Source organism: Mustela erminea, chromosome 3 (assembly GCF_009829155.1).
Source record: "Mustela erminea isolate mMusErm1 chromosome 3, mMusErm1.Pri, whole genome shotgun sequence".
Lineage (NCBI taxonomy): Eukaryota > Metazoa > Chordata > Mammalia > Carnivora > Mustelidae > Mustela > Mustela erminea.
Genome location: NC_045616.1, coordinates 127906599 through 127925843, shown reverse-complemented (window position 1 = coordinate 127925843; position 19245 = coordinate 127906599). Strand labels below are relative to the sequence as shown.

The following is a 19245-nucleotide window of genomic DNA, read 5'->3' as shown; positions in this document are numbered from 1 at the left end:
TTAATAATGTTGAGCATCTTCTCATGTGCTGTTGGCTATCTAGATGTCTTCTTTAATGAATTGTCTATCTGAGTTTTTTGCCATTTTTAAATCAAATTATTTGATTTCTTCTTGAGTTGTAGGAACTCTTTATATATTCTGTATATTAACCCCCTTTCAGATATCTGATTCACAGATATTTTCTCCCATCCCATGCCATTTCACTCTGTTGATTATGTCCTTTGATGCACCAAAGTTTTTAAGTTTGAGGTAGTCCCATTTGTCTATTTTAGCTTTTATTGTTTGTGCTTTGGTGTCAAGCCAAGAAAGCATTGCCAAGTCCAATGTCATGAAGTTTTTCCTCATGTTTTCTTGTAGGAGTTTTATAGTTTAAGGTCTTATGTTTAGGTCTTTATTGCATTTGGAGTTAATTTTTGTGTATGGTGTAAGATAAAACTTCATTTTTTTTTCATATTGATATCTAGTTTTGCCACCCATTTGTAGAAAAAACTGTTCTTTTCCATTGGGTGGTTTTAGTACCCTTGTGAAAGGTTCATTTGACCCTTTATTAAAGCAAAGGGCATGCACTTTTTTAACACTGCAGTTGCATACTGTGACTTGTAATTCTTAGAAATTTTTATAGGATAGTACCAATTCCCTCCCAACTGCCAGTATGTCAGAAAGGGCTGTTTTATTTTACTGATTATTCTTTTTCAGATGTTTTTATTTGGATCTTTCTTTATTGAGAGACCAGATAATGCCAAAAACAATTTGTGTCTAGGTTTAAATGCATCTCTCTGGAGTAGAGGGAGTGTGAGTGTGGATTCAGAAGACAAAAAGGATTTTATTATGTCTTTATTATATCTATTGCTGAAACCGTATATATACAGACACACACATGTAAGTGGAATAATGTGTTGGAAACATATTGACTCTTTCAGTTCTACCATTTTCTGAGTGAGTCTTGTGGGGTGTATGTCTGTGTACTTGGGAAGGGTTCCTTATAGATCATATACCCGATGGCTTGAGTTTTGCTGATTATTTTAGGTCACTAGAAATTTTGGATGCTGTGATTGGGTAGATGTGTTTTGTGAGTATATATACAACATAGTGAGCCCTACAGCCATTAGGTCACAGTGCCCCTCCCATGAACCACAAGAATCAAAAATTATTTTACTCTTACTCTACTCTTTTTAAATGCCTCTCTAAAAACTTTCTAGAAATATTTTCCTTTCTTTATGATGTCTTCTATCTTCACACTGTTGATGTTTCTGTCCAGGTGCCCTTTCTCCATTTAGACAGTGTCTGTTTTCTCAGTTGACTTGCCAGAGCAGATTTTGGGAAATGAAGAGGGGGCTCTACTCCTGTTAAATGGCACTGCCTCTTAGTAAATTGTGTTAAGAGGTCACAGAAGAACACAGGAATAAAACCATCTTATTTAGAGTACCAAAGTTCATGGATGGCAGAGAAGGTCTCTGAGGCAGAGAGCAGGAAGAAGTAAGGTGATGTCAGGAGTTGTACTGTTCTTGGAGTGCATCAGACTCATCTCCTGAATTTGCTTTCCATCACCTGGAATAGTTTCTCCCAGAGCTCTATCTTCCTTTCTGTCTTCACTCTGGACTCTGTTGAAATATCACCACCTTCCTAGGCACTCTGAAACCCCCTATTGCCTTAGTCTCTACTGCCTGCTTAATTTTCACAGTATTCAGCACTACCAGAAATGTATTTGAGCATATGCTTAACTGATTATTTTGTTATGCATCTTCTCCATTAGAATATAAATCCATTGAGAGAGAGGACCTGTCTTTCTTGTGCATGTCTGCTATAGAGCCTAGAGCAGTGTGAGAGCACAGTAGGAGTTCATGACAAAGAGATCCGAAGACGTAACTGGAAGTAACACATGTTAGTTATTTCAAGTTAATGGTCAAGTTTGGTCAACTGTGGTCTGAAGCTGTAAATTACAGATCTGAGAAGTTGATAGCAGTTTTGAGACTTAGGTGACCATGACAGGCAGGAGCAATGGCAAAGCACGAGCTGAATCTCGAAAGATGCTAACTGTCTCATGTGTGTGTTTCAAGGTGGTAGATCTGCTGGTATCCATGTGTAGGTCTGCGTTGGAATCTCCTAGAAAAGTTGTCATTTTCGAGCCATATCCTTCTGTGGTGGATCCTAACGATCCTCAGATGCTGGCCTTCAACCCCAGGGTGAGTACTGCTCCTCATATACCCATCCTGGCCCCTGTAACAGCAGCTGAGGTTTTAGTCCTGCTAGTTTCCCCCTTTCTGTCTAACCGCCTCCGTCATCAGGCCTACCCTTAACCCACTGTGGACCCTATCCATTTAGTAAACACAGTTCCTTTCCCACAAACTTGATTTACTGCCTCCTCCAGTCTTTCCCATATCCTGTTACTTCCCTTGTCCTTTCATCTTTTAAAATCACTTTCAGAACTTCATCTTTATGAAGCTACACCCATTTCTTCCTCTCAAATTACAATCTTTACACATCCCATCTGCGTGAAAGGAAGGAAAATAGCAGTAATAACTTCATTAAATATTTTTGAGAGTCTAGCTTAATGTAACCTCACTGTAATTTCTAAGGGTTGTAGGTAAAAGGACCGAATTTTGCTTTCTTTTGTATTTTTACTTAATCATCCCTTGCCTTCTCCCCACTCCCCTTCCTCCCCAGTTACCTGAAGGTTAGTGAAAGTTTAGTCCATATTGTTGATCAACTGGCATTTCTTGAGAAAACAATTTTATAAATATTCGTGGAGATGAGGCAGAATCCTTCTGAAATAGCAAAATTCTCAAATTACATGAAAGCTAAAATTGCCTTAGTTTCTATTACTACCCATCTTGAAATCATTCTGTGGAAACAATGGCTATATAAAATGTCCTTGGAAAAGCTTTCCTTCTGTCATAAGTGGCAAGAGTACACAGAGTTAGAGTATACTTAAAGATGAATTATCAGTTAAGTGTGTGGTGTCATTTATACACTTATTAGTCATATTCTTTTGGTAACAATCTTTCAATCAAAAGAAAATAAAAACAAAATGATATTATGAGACTTAAAGTGGATTTTTATATTTTAGAAGGATTCTGTTCTTACTTTATTCATCATGGCTTAATTTTTTTGGTGAGACAAAGAATCAAGAGCCCAATATCTTCTTTATATTTGTAGTTTTCCCTCTGTAGGCTAAACATGATTTTATGTACTTATATTAGGATTGGGATTGGGATTTTCTTCTTTCTTCCTTCTATCTCAGTTATGTATCCTACATCCTAGAATCATCTTATTAAAGCCTTTCCTTTTTTGTACACAGTACAGTCTTTCAAATCGACTCTGAAGGGAAATCCATGTACAGAAATAATGTGTTTCTCTAGTAACATGTAGACTTGCGAAGGCTTATAGTGAATACTATTTTTTTTTTCCCACTCAAACAGAAGAAGAACTATGATCGAGTAATGAAAGCACTGGATAGCATAACTTCCATTAGAGAAATGACACAAGTAAGTGTATCATCTTGTGGTCTTGTACAGTTTAGTTTTGCTTGAGTAAAATCATATTTTAAAAATGTCTGAGGGTACTGGCTGTGTAGTGAAATGTAGATTTTTCTATTAGATGGGAGTATAATTAAAAAACTTTAAAAATTAAAAGTGTGTCGTACTAGGAGGTTTTAATTAAATTACATCGTTGTATTGGTGGGCTACCACTGTGACTTTTGGAGGGTAATTGCATGATTATATTCCTAATGTTCTCTGCGACAGTTGGAGTATATGAAGGTATGTTGGACTATCTTAAAGCAAAGGTTAAATCTGGTAACATCTTCCTAGACTGCTCATTTTAATTAATGGTAGTACTTTTAACACATTATTTTAATGTCAAAATAAAAACAGATATTCTATCAAATGTAAATTGTGCACAAATATTTTAAATAGAACATAGAATCTCAAAACAACTTTGGAGGACACAAGCCTCCCCGAGAGTATGAGTTTATATTTTTAGCCATTTGGGGAGGCTTGGTGATGTTTGCTGAGCATGGATGGCAGTTTATTATGAAAGTCTAACATACCACTGGGCTGTAGTCCAGCTCTTCGAAAAGCACATGCTATTGAATTTCTGAGGCTTTTCCACTGCCAAAAATTTGGAGAGAGACTAAAAACTCATCAATGATAAGTAGAAATTAATAATCTGTAATTGACAACAACACACATTATGGATTTGGTTTGCATATGGCGGTTTCAAGGCTTGCACTACGCTACAGACACTGGAGGCTTATCCTATTACCCTGGGTCATTTCTGTCTTTGGGGAGAGAGTATTGGACTCCTTCAGTCTTGAGGCCCGCAAAGCTTCACTGCCACTCCTCCCTTTACCTCTGCCATCGCCACTACTGTATTTGAAATGTGCTCCCAGAGTACGTTTTTACATTTACAAATTGGAGTTTTGAGTCTTTGGATAGTTATTTATTCAGGTGGTCAAATATTCATCCGTTTGTCCAACAAATAGTGTGTGTCAGACAATGGTAAACAAAGAGATCCTTAATTTACAAGTTAGATCATTTGCTTAAAAACCATCATCCTGGCTCGTTGTTTTTCTATGCCCATACTTTTCTGTATTACCTGAATTCCTTCTCAAACAAATATTATTATTTGTATAAGGAAGAGAAAACAATGAAATACATTTCCACTTAGGGGGGAAAACGAACCTATTGGCTTATACAAAGTTAAATAAACATTTTTTAGTCACCAAAGACTTCGGTGGTACTAGGGTGTTTATTATACTATACCCTAGACCCAGATCATTCTCGGATAAAAATAGCTACGAAATTCTGACTCTGGGATCAGCTCTCTGCCAAATTTTCTTCCTTTATTCTGGGTCATGTGTAAGCTATTTTAATAGAAGGCAGTGCAGACAGTTGAGTGTCAACCTAGGAAGTCAGAGGCGGGTGTTGTATAATTTGCTCATCAGTGATGCGGCCTGTGACCTTGGGCAAGTTGCTTAATTGCTTGATGCTTAGCTTCTTCACTATCAAGGTGGTAAATAGTAACACTGCACCTCCTTCCAGTCTGCACTCCATAGGGATGCTGTCAGGTTCTATTGCATCAAATTCTTTACACCTCTCCAAGTAAATATAACATTATACTGTCCTATTTTCTAGAAGGTACTGCCCTGTGGGTAGTGGTAAATTGTCACAGACAGATCACCTTTTGTTTTATGAAAAAGTAAATTGTCTGGGTAAATTCCACTAAATACTTTGAAAAAAAAGGGGGGGGGGCTCTTATGTAAATTTCATCCAGTTTTCTCATGTAAAGCTCTGCACCTAAGTCAGTACCTTCAGATATGAGCTGGAGTAGTAGCTCTCACAAGTTTTGCTTTAATGTTAGTTCAAAGTTAAAAACCGTCATCATCAGAAAGAGACAGCGCCTAACACTTGCTAAAGGTGGGGGGAGAGATTTAATTGAAGGACTGCCCTTGGGGAGAGTGAGTGAGGTCACCTCCAAGGAAGACAAAAGTGATGGAGGTTTTTAAAGGGAGAGCAGAGACGAACAGAAGGGGACTCCAGAGAAGTAAAAATAAGGGGAATGGGGAAGCAGAAAATTACAGAAGAGGGATGAGTAGAGAATTAGGAAGCTTAGCCGTGTGGGTGGGTACAAGGGAGGTAACTGTTGTTGTTGGGCAGCATCGCTTTTGCTGGAGAAGAAACTCAGCTGGGGGGCTGGGATCACCTTTAGACTTGGCCTAGGGCATGGGATCCAGATGAAAGCTTGATTAAGCCTCTTGGAGCTACATGTCCGGGCAAGTCCATTGTGCCACATGAAGTTCAGAGTTCACATCACCTGGGGGGTGGGGGGGGCGTTAGGGGAGAACGTGAGGGTAGTCACAGCCACAAAGCTTCTGGGTTTAACAAGATTAGACATACCTCTTCAACCTGATATTCCTTTTGCATAAAGGAAAAATGAGAAAGGAAGAAAAGGAATTTTTAAGAAAAATCAAGAAGTATAATGACTTTTTTTCCAGGCACCATATCTGGAAATCAAGAAGCAGATGGATAAACAAGACCCCCTTGCTCATCCCCTACTGCAATGGTATAAAATTTTAGTTTTCCTCTTAATGAAAACAGCATCATTTTCTACTGCCTGCTTTAAGGGGAAAAAAAAAGGCCTATTTTACAAGACCTGCAATGCTACAGTTCTACAAGCCTATGAGGCCTGGTGATTTTACAGAGTCCGTAATGACTCACACTTTAATTAAAACTTGTATATCACAAGGGGAAGAAAATGCTGTCCTATGTGCTACGCAGATAAACAATGTATTTGACAGCCGTTTGTCTATCATTTAAAAAAAAAATGTGATTAGCTGGATTATATGGTGAAGCCGTTTTGGTTCATTTAATTTTCTAGTTAACTGAGGACTCAGCAACAAAACTCAGTTTCAAATACTTACTGAAAAATCTTTCTAAAATGTATGTTGTGTATGGTTCACTTCCTTAACAAGAACAGTATAAATTTGATGAAATCTTTGTTTGACGACTGGAGAAGTGTTCGGAGTGAGCCTGGTGAGGGGCCTAGTCCAGCATGGATCCTAGGAAGGCTAGTTGAGAATATGAGAGCGGGTTGAGAAGGCCTCTCCTACCACTCCTGCTTCAAAGCCTTTGCCCTCTGGTTTCTAACTTGCAAAGTGAAAACAATAGTACCTACTCCCCTTACCTCTGAGGGTTTTATGCACATACGTCTTTGAAATCACTGAAAACTTAAAGACTGTGAAATTCACCACGATTATACATTTATTCAAGTGTAAAGATTATAAGTGATGGCTCTGAATGAGATTTATTCTGTGCTACAACCAGGAAGTTTTTAAAAATTATGGAAAGATGGGCAAAGGAGAAAGAATGATTCTGGTTACTTAACTTTCACTTAGGATTTTACAATAAACATTTAGTCTAATAAAACTTTAAAAAATTAGATTTGGACGTCTTCCTTCTTTGTGTCCATAATGATCTATTATTAAAATTCTGTTTGAGTAGAATAACAGAGTTTTCATTGTAAGTTTTTACATTCTCACATGAAATCATATTCAGAATGAAAGTAAAAATCTCAAATATCTAATCTCTTTTTTTTCCTGCCCCTGTAGTCAGCCTCATTGTTAACTTTAATTATTTGTGATCATTTCCTTCAGCTTGTTAGTCACTTTTTCAAGGAGAAGAAAATCTACAAAACTGTTTTGTTAGAGTTTTCCCTAGTTATTATTTTCTGTTCTGAAAAACATAAAAATAACTAATTCTTTCAGATAACAATGTAATTTTTTTCAACCTCAGTGTCTAAATATGGTGAATAACAGTTTGTGTATATATCACCATATATATCAGCACAAAGATCTTCAAATATATAAAGAAAGAAAAAGATCTTCACAGGAACTCTTTCTTAATCAGACAGTGTAGGGAAGAGCCAAGGAAGCTGATGTATCCAAACTTTGCACCTCGACAATCATCCTTTGAAAGTATGTTTAGAAATGTTCATTTGTCAATATCTGAAGTCGTAATGATTAAAAATCATTATCTGTTAGGTTTTAAGGGACTACTTCTTCATTCTCAGATTATTATCTTCTTTGTTACATAAGCTCTTTAAATTATTTCAGGAACCAAAGCAAAGGGATGTAATTAAGTAAAATGGTTACTCAATTTAGTTAATGTCACGGCAAACGTAAGTTCCGATCACTTGCCAACTAAGGGAAAAAAAACATTAAATATATTTGGCATATATTTGTGACTGATGGACTATTTTAATTAATTTCAGGGTTATTTCAAGTAATAGGTCACATATTGTGAAACTGCCAGTTAACAGGGTAAGTTTTTTTTTAACATATACATACAGAAATGGGAAGAGTCCTGACTGGTTGGGAGAAGTGACCCCTGTGATTTTTTAGGCAGCCTCTCCAGGAAATTGAAGTAATCCCAGGTTAGGCCTAATTCTTCAGTTTGAAATTACCATATGTGCACCAGCTCCAACTTTTCCCAAGAAATCAAATTCACATTCAGGCTGCTGCCCTGAATTTTTAAGTAAGTAAAAGGGTCAGTATGAAATTGTTGGGTAGATATTCCACCAGTGATAGGAAGAATCAGGAGTTTGACCAGAAAAAAGGTAATGTGCTTTTTTATCATTGTCAGTTTCTTGTCGGCACAGCCCCTCTTTTCCACAGAGGAGAAGATACTGCCTTATCGGCTTAATACACTTAGAAAATAAAGGAAAAAGCTAATTGGCTCTGATTTCAGTTATGATCGAAACCAAAGAAGAGCCGTATCCAAAATCTCAGCTTGCTTGTCTGTGAATCTCTAAGCTGCAAGATTTCCTTTATATTGTACTCCTATATAAGTATTTTCCTATGTGAAAGGGCAGCAATTAGAAAATTTTGTCAAGCCACTAATTCAAAAGATTCTGTTTTAATTTCTTTACATGAACAAAGGGGGAACTATGCGTGAATGGCTATTTACAGTTTTATAAATGTATGCAAATAAAGCATGATGTTGATAGTTTTTGCAATTTTAAAATCTTGAACTAACTTTTCTTTTCTGCTTAGCCAACTCAGATATTTCCCCAGTTGAATAGCTAGTGTATACTTAGGGAATTCAATAATAAAAGTCTTAAAAAGAAACATAATTAGGAAGGCAGATCTGCTTGGACATGATTACAGAGTGTATTCCAAAGATAAATATAAATGACTTTGGATTGTCTGTGTCCTGTTCCTTTTCCATTAGCCTAAAAAATTACCCTTCATATCAGCAACTCCATATGATAGATCATTTTAGCAGGGTTTTTTTTTTTTTTTAATGAATGGTCCTGTTAATGTAAGGTAGTATGGCTTGAATCTCAATTAATTCTTAAACCAGTAAAATTTGAAATTGTCATCAGTCTGGTTATATGTTAATTTTGACATATTTTCATTTGTCATTATTTTAAATGGCAGCAACTGAAGTTTATGCATACTCCACATCAGTTCCTTCTTCTCAGCAGTCCACCAGCCAAAGAATCTAATTTTAGAGCTGCTAAAAAACTCTTTGGAAGCACCTTTGCTTTTCAGTGAGTATGGCTTCCTGTTGATGGGGGTATGTCTCTACCCCAGTCTTCCAGAAATGTATGGGGAGGAAAACATTCTTTTAGTACTTGGCTGTTAGCCCTGAGTAGTCCACTGCCTGATACTTGACTTGGAAATTCAAGATTTCGAGAAGGTACATGACTGATCATATTGTGGCCACTTTCAAAGATTATTAATGTTCGGTTTTATTTTGTCCTTCCCCTCCTCTGTGTTTTAGTGGCTCACACATTGAAAACTGGCACTCTATCCTGAGGAATGGTCTGGTTGTTGCTTCTAATACTAGATTGCAGGTAAATTTTCTGAATGCTTTAACAAGACCATATATTCTTTAGTGTTAGAGTTCAGTAAGCAATCCTGGTGCTTTTTTATTACGTGAGAAAGGGGAAGCCAGTGCGCTTTAAAAATTACATAGAATTTCTAAAAGGCAGAAGTAATGTTCATAAAATAACTGAAGCAGAATTGACCAACACACCATTGGGGATGAAGAGGAAAAGAAATTGAATTCCCTATGAGAAAACAATAAAATAACTTTGAATTTCAGTAGAAGAAAATTATCATGCAGAAAGTAAAACGGTGCAAACATTCTGTCTGCTAATTCAACGCAGATTTCTTGAGCACTGCCCCAGAGTGGGGTACTTTAAGAGGAGGTAAGGTAGGGCTAAGAATCAGCAAGAGGGAGATTGGACACCAAAGAGCCATCTGCTGCCTGCTTCATGGTCTCCGGGGCAGTGCTGGGAGTCAGCGGGATATCATGGATATCCCTCATGGGGTATCCCTCATGGGGTATCGTGGATATAGTGCTCATCTTTATTTACTCCCGTCACCTTCAACACCCCACTTCACTCTCATTCAGCTGATTTTCATCTGATGATGGTAAGAGGTCAGAAAATGAGATGCTTAATCCCGTCGCCTGTGCTGGATCCCACACGCCGATGACAGTTAAGATGATACAGTTAAATGTAAATGTCCATAAACACACACTTACTGAATTAGTATTCAGTCCATGCTAAATAAGGTCCAGGGGCCCTAGAACGTGGAAGTGATGAGAGAGAGTTTAAAATGTTCTGAGTAGTTTCTTAGATCAGTCGAAGAGTTTCTGCTAATGAAACTGTTAACCTAAAAGTTTAGAGGAGATAAGAATGGGAAGACAGTGTTGTACAGTGAAACTCTGAATAGGCTACTTTGTTGATGTACTAGCATGTGTGTCCTAATCAAAACTCTGTTGTGTATATTCAACCTGTTTTGTTTTTGATATTTTGGAGTTATTAACATAAAAATCTATGCTAGTATTTGATAATACTAGCTATATTTGTCCTGGGTCTGGTGGAAAACCTTTATCAAGGATTTTTCTCTGGCTATCACTTTTCATCTATCAACTCACTGAATGTTGAAGACAAGGATATTAGTAGTACTGTTTTCACATTAGACCTTAGGAAAGAGCTTTATTGTTTTCTGAGAGTTAATCCTCCCAACATGAGACTGATTCCTTTCTTTTGTAAAATAATTCCCCTTTGAAACCATTGACTGTCCACTTTCTGTTCCCTCTCTTCCCCTTTTAGCTCCACGGTGCAATGTATGGGAGTGGAATCTATCTTAGCCCAATGTCAAGCATATCTTTTGGTTACTCAGGTAAGCTCCTGTTTCATTTCTAACCTCAAGTGTGTGAGGTTTTGAATTTTCTTAATGTGTATCAAGTGACTGAAGCTTATTTGATACATTTGCATTTAATTCATTTGATTCATATCAGAAGCAGAAACAAAGTTCACATGTCAGGGTGAATTTAGAATACTTACCCTAATATGTAAAGTGGAATATGTAGTTTTTTTCAATGTCAGAATTAATTTTGTTCAGTGCTTTCTACATTCATTCCCTCCACAAGTAACTATTGAGAATGTGGTATGTGCAAAGCATTCTGTAGAACACAGACTACTCATCTATAGTAATTCACTGACCTGGGTTGTAACTCTGCACCATGCCAGCCTCTTCTCTTTTATTATTGTATATTGTATAAAGATATTTTGAACAGTGTGGGGAATTCAGGATTAGAAAAATACCCTCAAAATTATCCTACTTATTGACATCTTTTTTTTTGGGGTAATATTGTATGAAAAAATTATTTTGGAAAAAATTGAAAGCATGTGCTTGAGAAGAGCCTGGTAAATGCAAAATATGGAAAGAAAGATCACGAAATTACTAGCATTCTTTATCCTCAGGTGGTACAATTTGGATGATTTCTTTGCACTTTTAAATTTGGGGAATATGTTTCCACAATCAGTGTGATAATTTTTTTAGATCAATAACTTAATGTATTTAAACATGAAGTAATTACACTCACTCTACAAAATTGAAGAAAAGAAAAACTGCATAGACCTGTGTAAAGTAACAAGTGGATTTTTTTTTTCTCCTTTCCCCCAACCTCGGTGTTCTCTGCATTTCTCTTCAGACTTGTAAAGTTTTTATATTCATATACCTGCATATATAGTTGGTTTTGCTTGTGTGCTCATGTGTATATGCGACTGATTGTATGGTTATATTACATAGTCTCCTGAAGTTGGTGGTGGTGCCTGGTTAGTAAGTCTTAAAATGCTCTGTTATACAAAAGGATATCTTGAGAGTTCAAATCACCAGGTAAACGTTAACCAGGCCAGTATAATTCTGACTAAGTTCATGCACTTTCAAGCACAGCAAGTTGTTTCTCAGGGTTCTACCCCAAACTTTTCCAGAACATATGTCCTAGGAACACCAGGTGGACTTTGTAGGCCTTTTTTGACCAGCTTCAGAAGTCACATAGTAGCACTTCCCACATATGTCATAGGTCAGAGCAGTCACAGGCCCCTGCATCTTTGAGGGTTGGGTAATTAGGCTTCCTTCCCGAAGGAAAGAGTGACAAAATCCCATTGTAGAAGAGCCTATGGCTTAAGAAATATTGTTGCAACAATCTTTGAAAGTACAATATACCAAAATAACACAGGAAATAAACACCAGGGATGTTTGGATGAATCAGTTAAGTGTCTGCCTTTGGCTCAGGTCATGATCCTCGGATTTGGGGATTGAGTCTGGCATTGGGCTCCTTGCTCAGCCAGGAGCCTGCTTCTCCCTCTGCCTGCCCTTTTCCCTGCTTGTGCTCTCTTTCTCTGACAAATAAATAAAATCTTTTAAAAAAAGAAAGAAAGAAAAGAGAAACACCAGGAAGAATAAGATAATAAAGGAAATAGAATGATATAATTCAAAGGAAAAAACAAATTAAAACCAGCATGAATCAGTTTCTAAATCTCATTAAAACATAACACAATAGAAAAACTAAAATAAAACCAGTTCAAGAAAATACATCCTTGGGGCACCTGGGTGGCTCAGTGGTTTAAGCCTCTGCCTTCGGCTCAGGTCATGATCCCAGGGTTCTGGGATCGAGTCCCACATCGGGCTCTCTACTTGGCAAGGAGCCTGCTTCTTCCTCTCTCTCTGCCTGCCTCTCTGCCTACTTGTGATGTCTCTCTGTCAAATAAATAAATAAAATCTCTTAAAAGAAAAAAAGAAAATACATCCTCAGCATTGATAAGGAAAAACATACCAAGTCATGACATACTTTGAAGTGGCTTTCCGTAGTTGCCTTTCAGGCTGCAAGTGTAGGGGGGTGGAGAGCAGCACAGTCCCCCTGAGGATAACAGACTTTACCTTTCTTCCAGAACCACATGGCTGAAACCCTAGGCCTTGTTCTCAGCTTGATCCTCTCGACCTCTGCAACTTTGTGGGTATATTTCTGACTTGGAAAGAGTTACATTCATACCATTTGCAGTTTATTCTTTCTCATCAAACCTTTATTGAAACAGCAACAACAATAGAAAATCAACCTACTTCTCAATTCTGGACAGTGGATGAGCATTTCCAAATAAAGTATAGAAAAATACTGATCTCTTCTAAAACAAATAGGAATCTTACTTCTATTTGTCTAAAATCCATCACAGTAAAAAGTTATGGCATTAACAGAGTAAGCTAAAACTTGAGTATCATAGACAAAGGAACTTGTGTAATTTTTCCTTTATTAGATGATACAGTAAATTCTACACAGAATTAAATACAGATCAACAATTCATGAAGCTTCAGCGTAAATGTATTTTTCTGACCTTATTCATGTTTCCCACTTCTCACCTTCTCCTTCTCCTAACCAGATAGTAAACTGAAAGTTTAAGCTCTACCAGCCCTGTAAAAGCAAATTTTAAGAATTTTAAGAATATCAGTTTTGTGCAAGAGAGTTTCCTATCCCTGCTTTCAGTACAAAGAAAACCAAGCTGGCTTGTCTGCATTCTCACACTCTCAGGACCTCCCGAAACCCACTTGACTTTCCAGGTTAAAGCCGCTGCTCCTTCCAGAGCCCAAGCGTGGTCGTCTGTGGCCAATGCAAATGTCTTCACCTCCGGTAGAACTTTGCGATGCCAGTGGATTGTATTTTAAGGTATCACCCAGCTTTGTCCCTCAGTTACGATTCTGCTGGTGTTTTTCAGGGATGAACAAGAAGCAGAAGGTGACAACCAAAGACGAGCCGGCATCCAGCAGTAAAAGCAGCAGTGCATCACAGGTGTTGTAGCCGCTCGAGGGGCTGATGTGCTGAGTGAGCTCCCGCTTCCTTAGCCAGCAGGGCTTCCATAAGCACTCGGGCTTCTTAAGTCTGCAGAATTATCTTGAATGGCCGTTACCCACAAAGCCATAAAACCGACCCTGAAATGTGATAATCAAAACACCTTTATGCAGTAAATATTCAGCAAGTATTTATTAAGCTCCCATCACAATAGGCAGTGGACTGTAGTGACAAATCAAAAATAGAACCAAAAACAAGAGGAATTTCTTGGGAGCCTACATCCTATTGAGTGGCTATGGATAAATTGAATATATGTCTAGAGAGGATGAATGCTAGATGGTAGAGAAAAATGGAGAAAAGTCAGGGAAAAGGGCTGTAGAATACTGTATGTAGAATCATCCGAAGTGATTATGTGGAGGCCTATGGGCAGTGAGTACATGAGCCATATGGGAGAAAGAACATTCCAGACAGAGAAAGACCAAGCATAAATCCCTTGTTATTTCAGTGGAACCAGCCATTCTGGACAAGTGAGAAATCTGCTTAATGAATAATGTGATTTTGAGCTGGGCATGGGGAACTACAACTAACTTAATATCTAAAAACAAAATCAAAACTACAGATTTTCTCCATGAGATTTTCCTGAAACTTCTGCAGCTTAGTTAATGGTGCTGTAAAAATGGTCTGGTTTTGAGTAAGTTAGATGATCTGGAATAACTGATTGTAGAGTTTGCAATTTAAATTTTGTTTCCCTTGAAATGAGGATGCCAGGCTTCCAGTAAAAATAAATTTGAGTTCTAATTCTATGATGTGAGGCTGTTAAACTTTAATTGAGCATTTTTAGTTCACTTATCTTGAGACTGATTTAATAATGACTATGTACAGAAATTAAATGATACAACAAATATAGCTTGACATTAAGAAGGAATTCAAGGATATTACTGCTAGTCTAGATAGGCCTTTTTTTTTTTTTTTAAATCTGAAGCTATCTTAGTGGCTATTATTTTTTAATGATGATTAGTTCTTTTCTCACTTGAGCAACTGCCCTATTTTCACTCTGATTTTTAAATTCTTTTGGAATTTAGTCACAGAAAAAAGGGCAGCAGTCCCAATTCCTGCAAAGCCGTAACTTAAAATGCATAGCCTTATGTGAAGGTAAGTTGAAAGTTTCACAAACCTCATAGTGTTAATTCTTTATATTTTCTGTGTTTAAGAATTTGACTATATTTCCAGAATGCTCAAAATGGGTTAGTGAAAGCATTATATTATTCCTTGTGACCTTTTCTAAGGGCACAGATGGAAAACAGTTACAATAGAGATCATAAAGGTGAAAAACAAAGCAGAATTGGCAAGAATTCAGACAGTGCTGTATTTTATTCTTGGCAGGTATCTCAGAATGGTAATTATATTTTTCTGATCAAGTATTGCTAATCTCTTTTGTGAATATGCCACCTTCCTTTTTAAGTTGGTTTTTGAATGATAATACTGTGAAAAATGTGAAAGATGAAGCAAGCACTAAGAAGAGAACCCAATAGGTCTTTCTGCTTCTACACTGACATTATTCCTCTATTCTGAACTTGCGGTAGACAGATTGATAGGTGATTTGCAAGATCGTATACTTTTTCTTGTTCTTGCCGTAAAATCTAACCTTGACTAAAAAAAACTGGTGCTGGGAGTTCAGCAGGCACCATTAACTGTCTTTTACATAGTCAACCCTTGATAGTTAATATAGAACATGAAGTTGCTTTCTACATAGTCCCCAAGTCAGGAACTGTTTGCTTTTGATAATATACAAGTGATTCCCTTCCTGTAGTTACACTGATGGTGTTTAAAACATAAAATTGCCACATGACATTTCATTGTATTTACTTACACTTTTGATAGCTTATAAGGTTAAATATTTTTCGTGTGTGTTTGTGCATGTACTTTGTGCTTTTAGATTTCTAAGAGGAGGGATAGAGTAACTTAGAATAAAATCATTCTTTAATTTTATCTTCCATTTACAGTCATCACCTCACCTGACCTGCACAAACATGGAGAGATATGGGTCGTCCCAAATACTGATCATGTCTGCACACGATTCTTTTTTGTGTAAGTGTAAAGGTTCAAATCTGTATGTTACTGTCTTCTCCATGAATGAGATAGTGACTACATTATTATTTGGTCACTTTAGCTGCCAATAAGTACCAGACAGATAGTTTCTCATCATCTGAATGTTTCTGTTTTATTTTAATGAGCTGTAAAAAACAGAGGGTTATTTAAAGGCTGTTAACTTAGAAGTGAAGAAAAACTTTGTCTCTTTAGCGATCTATGTGTGCATATATATATATGCATGTGTATGTATGTGTAGACAGACATATACCTATAGATGGATGTAACATGTACACACATGCACACACATACATATGTCTTTAGTTGTTTCTGGATTTAAAAAGTATTATAACTAGGAACTAAGAAAATAGTAATGAGAATAAAAAGTTGATGACATGGGTCGCCTGGGTGGCTCAGTGGCTCAGGTCATGATCTCAGGGTCCTGGAATTGGTTCCCACATTGGGCTCCCTGCTCAGCGGGGAGTGCACTTATCTCTCACACTCTGCCCCCTGCCCTGCCTCATGTGCATTTTCTCTCAAATAAATAAAATATTTTTTAAAAGGTTGATGATCTGTACTTCATGTAACATTGGCTGACAATGCAAGACATATTGATGTGGATTTTTTGACACAACTATATCATAAGACCTGCATGAGTGTATAATAGCATTATTTTTTTTATCTCCAAATAAATAATGAGTGCAGTAGACCTGATTTTCACCCACCCTTGCTTGACTCCCAACCCTTTCCCTGTCTATTTCTTCCTTACCCACGGTCCTATCGCCAGAAAGACCTTTGGGAAGAATGGAGTATATCCGTTTTATACTTTTATATAGTCTTTGAAAGAGAAGATGGAAAAAAAAAACACAGGCCTGTTTTATAAGCCATGTCAAAATGACTGTCTCAAGATTGCTTATATAGTGTTATCTGTAGCACGCTGTGCCTGCAGCATTTGATCTGTTGGCTTATTGGCAGACTTTTCACGATGCAAATTTTATGAACTGTCTGGTTTTCTTTGGGATAGTATGAAAACTGTGACTTTCTTGTGATACTGTTTTACGTATTATGCATTTATGTATCTTCTGTACTTCTGATACATATTCATACATACATTCCATATTGTGACATATATATTATCTGTAGATGTCTTTCTTCATGGCCAGGCAGCCGTGAGTATGGTGGACAGAGTCTGCTTTGGTTGGACAGTTTGTGTCCAGGCTGACCAGTTAGGTGACCTTAGCCATTTTGCAGGACCTCTCTGACCTTCATTAGTAGATACAATAAAGCATCATCGGTAGAGAGAGTAGCATGCTGTGTCTCCCGTACCAGGCAGAATCCCAACAGGAAATCTGTGGCCAATGAAAAACACAATTTCTATCACCCACAAGTAGATTGTTTAAAAAGGTGTGGTTTATAGGGGCACCATGGTCTAGTGTAGTAACCTGGATCTAGTAGCACAAGCAGTGCTCTGCATCCCCGGGCCAAAAGGACAAGGGCAAGGACAAGAAACAGTTCTCAGAACCCAGTAGGAGAACCTTTTCTAGTTCAGCAGCTTCGAAAAGAGCTGGAGCCTTCAGCTGAGGGACTTACATAGACCAACGTGCCCTTATGGGCCTGGAACCAAGGGAAACCTGGACTTTGCCCCACCGCCACTGTCTTGCTCAGACTCCCCATTGCTTAAACCCTGCCCAAGAGTAGAGGGCAAGTGAGCTTATTATAAGAGTTACAGAGCAACCTCCTTTGTCAGAAGGCAAGGTAGAGAAGGGTGCCATGTGGGTCTGGAGCTTCCTGGGGAAGCTAGCTATATGCGATTTTAAGATTCTTATGAGGACAAAGTTAGCACAGTGCAGGTCTTCAACGAAAGGCACTTACTAGGAGTACCTGGGTGGCTCAGTCAGTTAAGCGTCTGCGTTCAGCTCAGATCATGAACTCAGGGTCCTGGGATCAAGCCCCACATCGGGCTCCTTGCCCATCGGGAAGTCTGCTTCTCCCTCTCCCTCTGTGTTCTCACGTTCTCTCTCAAATAAAGAAATAAACATCTTAAAAAAAAAAAAAACACGTTCTCTCTCAAATAAAGAAATAAAAATCTTAAAAAAAAAAAGGGGGACTCATTAAATTCCCCCCACCTTCTTTCTTGACCATCATGACTGTTACCTCCTGTTAGAATATTGGCCTTCCCAAAGACCTATCCAGTCACAAATTTGTTTGATTGAGTGACCGTATGATTTAGATGGAAAAGTAACTCCAAAACCTGTTCCTTAGCCTGATGTTAATCAGTTAATTTACTCCTCTTAGTATCTTGCTAAAGTTCAAATTCATTAAGCTAAATAAGCAACTTCAGGCAGTAGGCATTCTAACATTATTTCTTTGAAATTTTACATAAATCATATGTAAAATAAATTTTTAGGAATATATGTGTCATGTGTATGTCTGGAGAGATGGATTTCCCTATTTATTAGAAGAAAAAAAGTGAGGAAAGACCATCTGAAGAAAAGAGAATAAAATTCTTCCAGTATACTTAGATGCTTTCCAGTATTGTAAAGAAAAAAAAAAAATCTGTTAAGGTAATTGTTTTCATTTCTTTCATAAATACAGGTGAGATTTCATCCTATTTCTCTGCACCCTCAGGAGAAAAGAGACTAATTAAGGAAAATTGATAAGATTCAAACACATCAGAAGGAGAATCCATTCACTAATTAATGTACATTTTAATTACAACCATCAGCTTCTTTATAAAAGATAAAAATCACAGAGTTCTATGAGTAATGTGCCTTCCCAGTGAGTGGTAACATCTAGGAAAAGATAAATTGTTGAGAAAGAAGTGAGTTATCACAAATATACTGTTATTAGGCAGAAAATCTTATTTTCTTATTCTCATTTTATTCTGATCTTTTTAAATTAACATTATCTAATTCCTTATGTTAGAAGTTTGGCCTGATGACTAGAATATAAATTATTGGGAGCTTCCTTTTTAAATCTGTTTTTAAGTGAAACTACAAAAAAATCAAAATAGTTTCCATGCTAATCTGATTTCTAGAATGGAGATAATAAGATAGGTGTTTAATATCCTAATCATACTCTCTCTAACAAGTGAACAACGACACAGAATCAGAGAAGAATTGGGGGGATATTTTAGGGAACAGACTACTGTATCAAAAAAATTGAAAGTAAAATTTAAGGGAAGATATCACTTAAAGAAATTTGAAAAGTTTTGTTTAATAATTTCAAAATGGATTAATCAAATTTTAATGCTTTAGGCAAAATGTAATAATTCAGATGTTGTAAACAGATTCTAGCCAATTCTAGGGATTATTACACTGCAAAACTTCCGATTTAAAAGTCAATTTTTTCGTTGTATCGGAATTTTCCGTGTCAGAAAGGGCTGACTCCTACTCTTGCCTTTGTTTACTCTCCTGATGCCCTGCAGCACCTCCCCTGGTTCCTGATGCACGGTTCCTTGTCAGTAGATTTCTAATGAATGAACAAAGACAAAGCTGAAAAGAGAAAGATTTTAGCT

At 37.2% G+C, this 19245-nt stretch overlaps 1 protein-coding gene across 7 annotated transcripts in view; it reads left to right on the top strand.

The window, feature by feature from the left end:
• The window catches only part of PARP8 (poly(ADP-ribose) polymerase family member 8), a 174825-nt gene that overhangs the window by 146856 nt on the left and 8724 nt on the right, over positions 1 to 19245 (top strand). For 6 of the 7 annotated variants that reach the window (XM_032337436.1, XM_032337437.1, XM_032337434.1 and 3 more), the window contains 10 exons: positions 2058 to 2183; positions 3420 to 3485; positions 5996 to 6063; positions 7771 to 7819; positions 8939 to 9051; positions 9285 to 9357; positions 10627 to 10696; positions 13567 to 13640; positions 14723 to 14792; positions 15644 to 15728. In XM_032337436.1, coding sequence (XP_032193327.1) covers positions 2058 to 2183; positions 3420 to 3485; positions 5996 to 6063; positions 7771 to 7819; positions 8939 to 9051; positions 9285 to 9357; positions 10627 to 10696; positions 13567 to 13640; positions 14723 to 14792; positions 15644 to 15728 — 794 coding nt within the window. Of the gene's footprint in view, positions 1 to 2057; positions 2184 to 3419; positions 3486 to 5995; positions 6064 to 7770; positions 7820 to 8938; positions 9052 to 9284; positions 9358 to 10626; positions 10697 to 13566; positions 13674 to 14722; positions 14793 to 15643; positions 15729 to 19245 lie in introns of those variants that run through there. The other variant, XM_032337440.1, reaches the window with a different exon arrangement.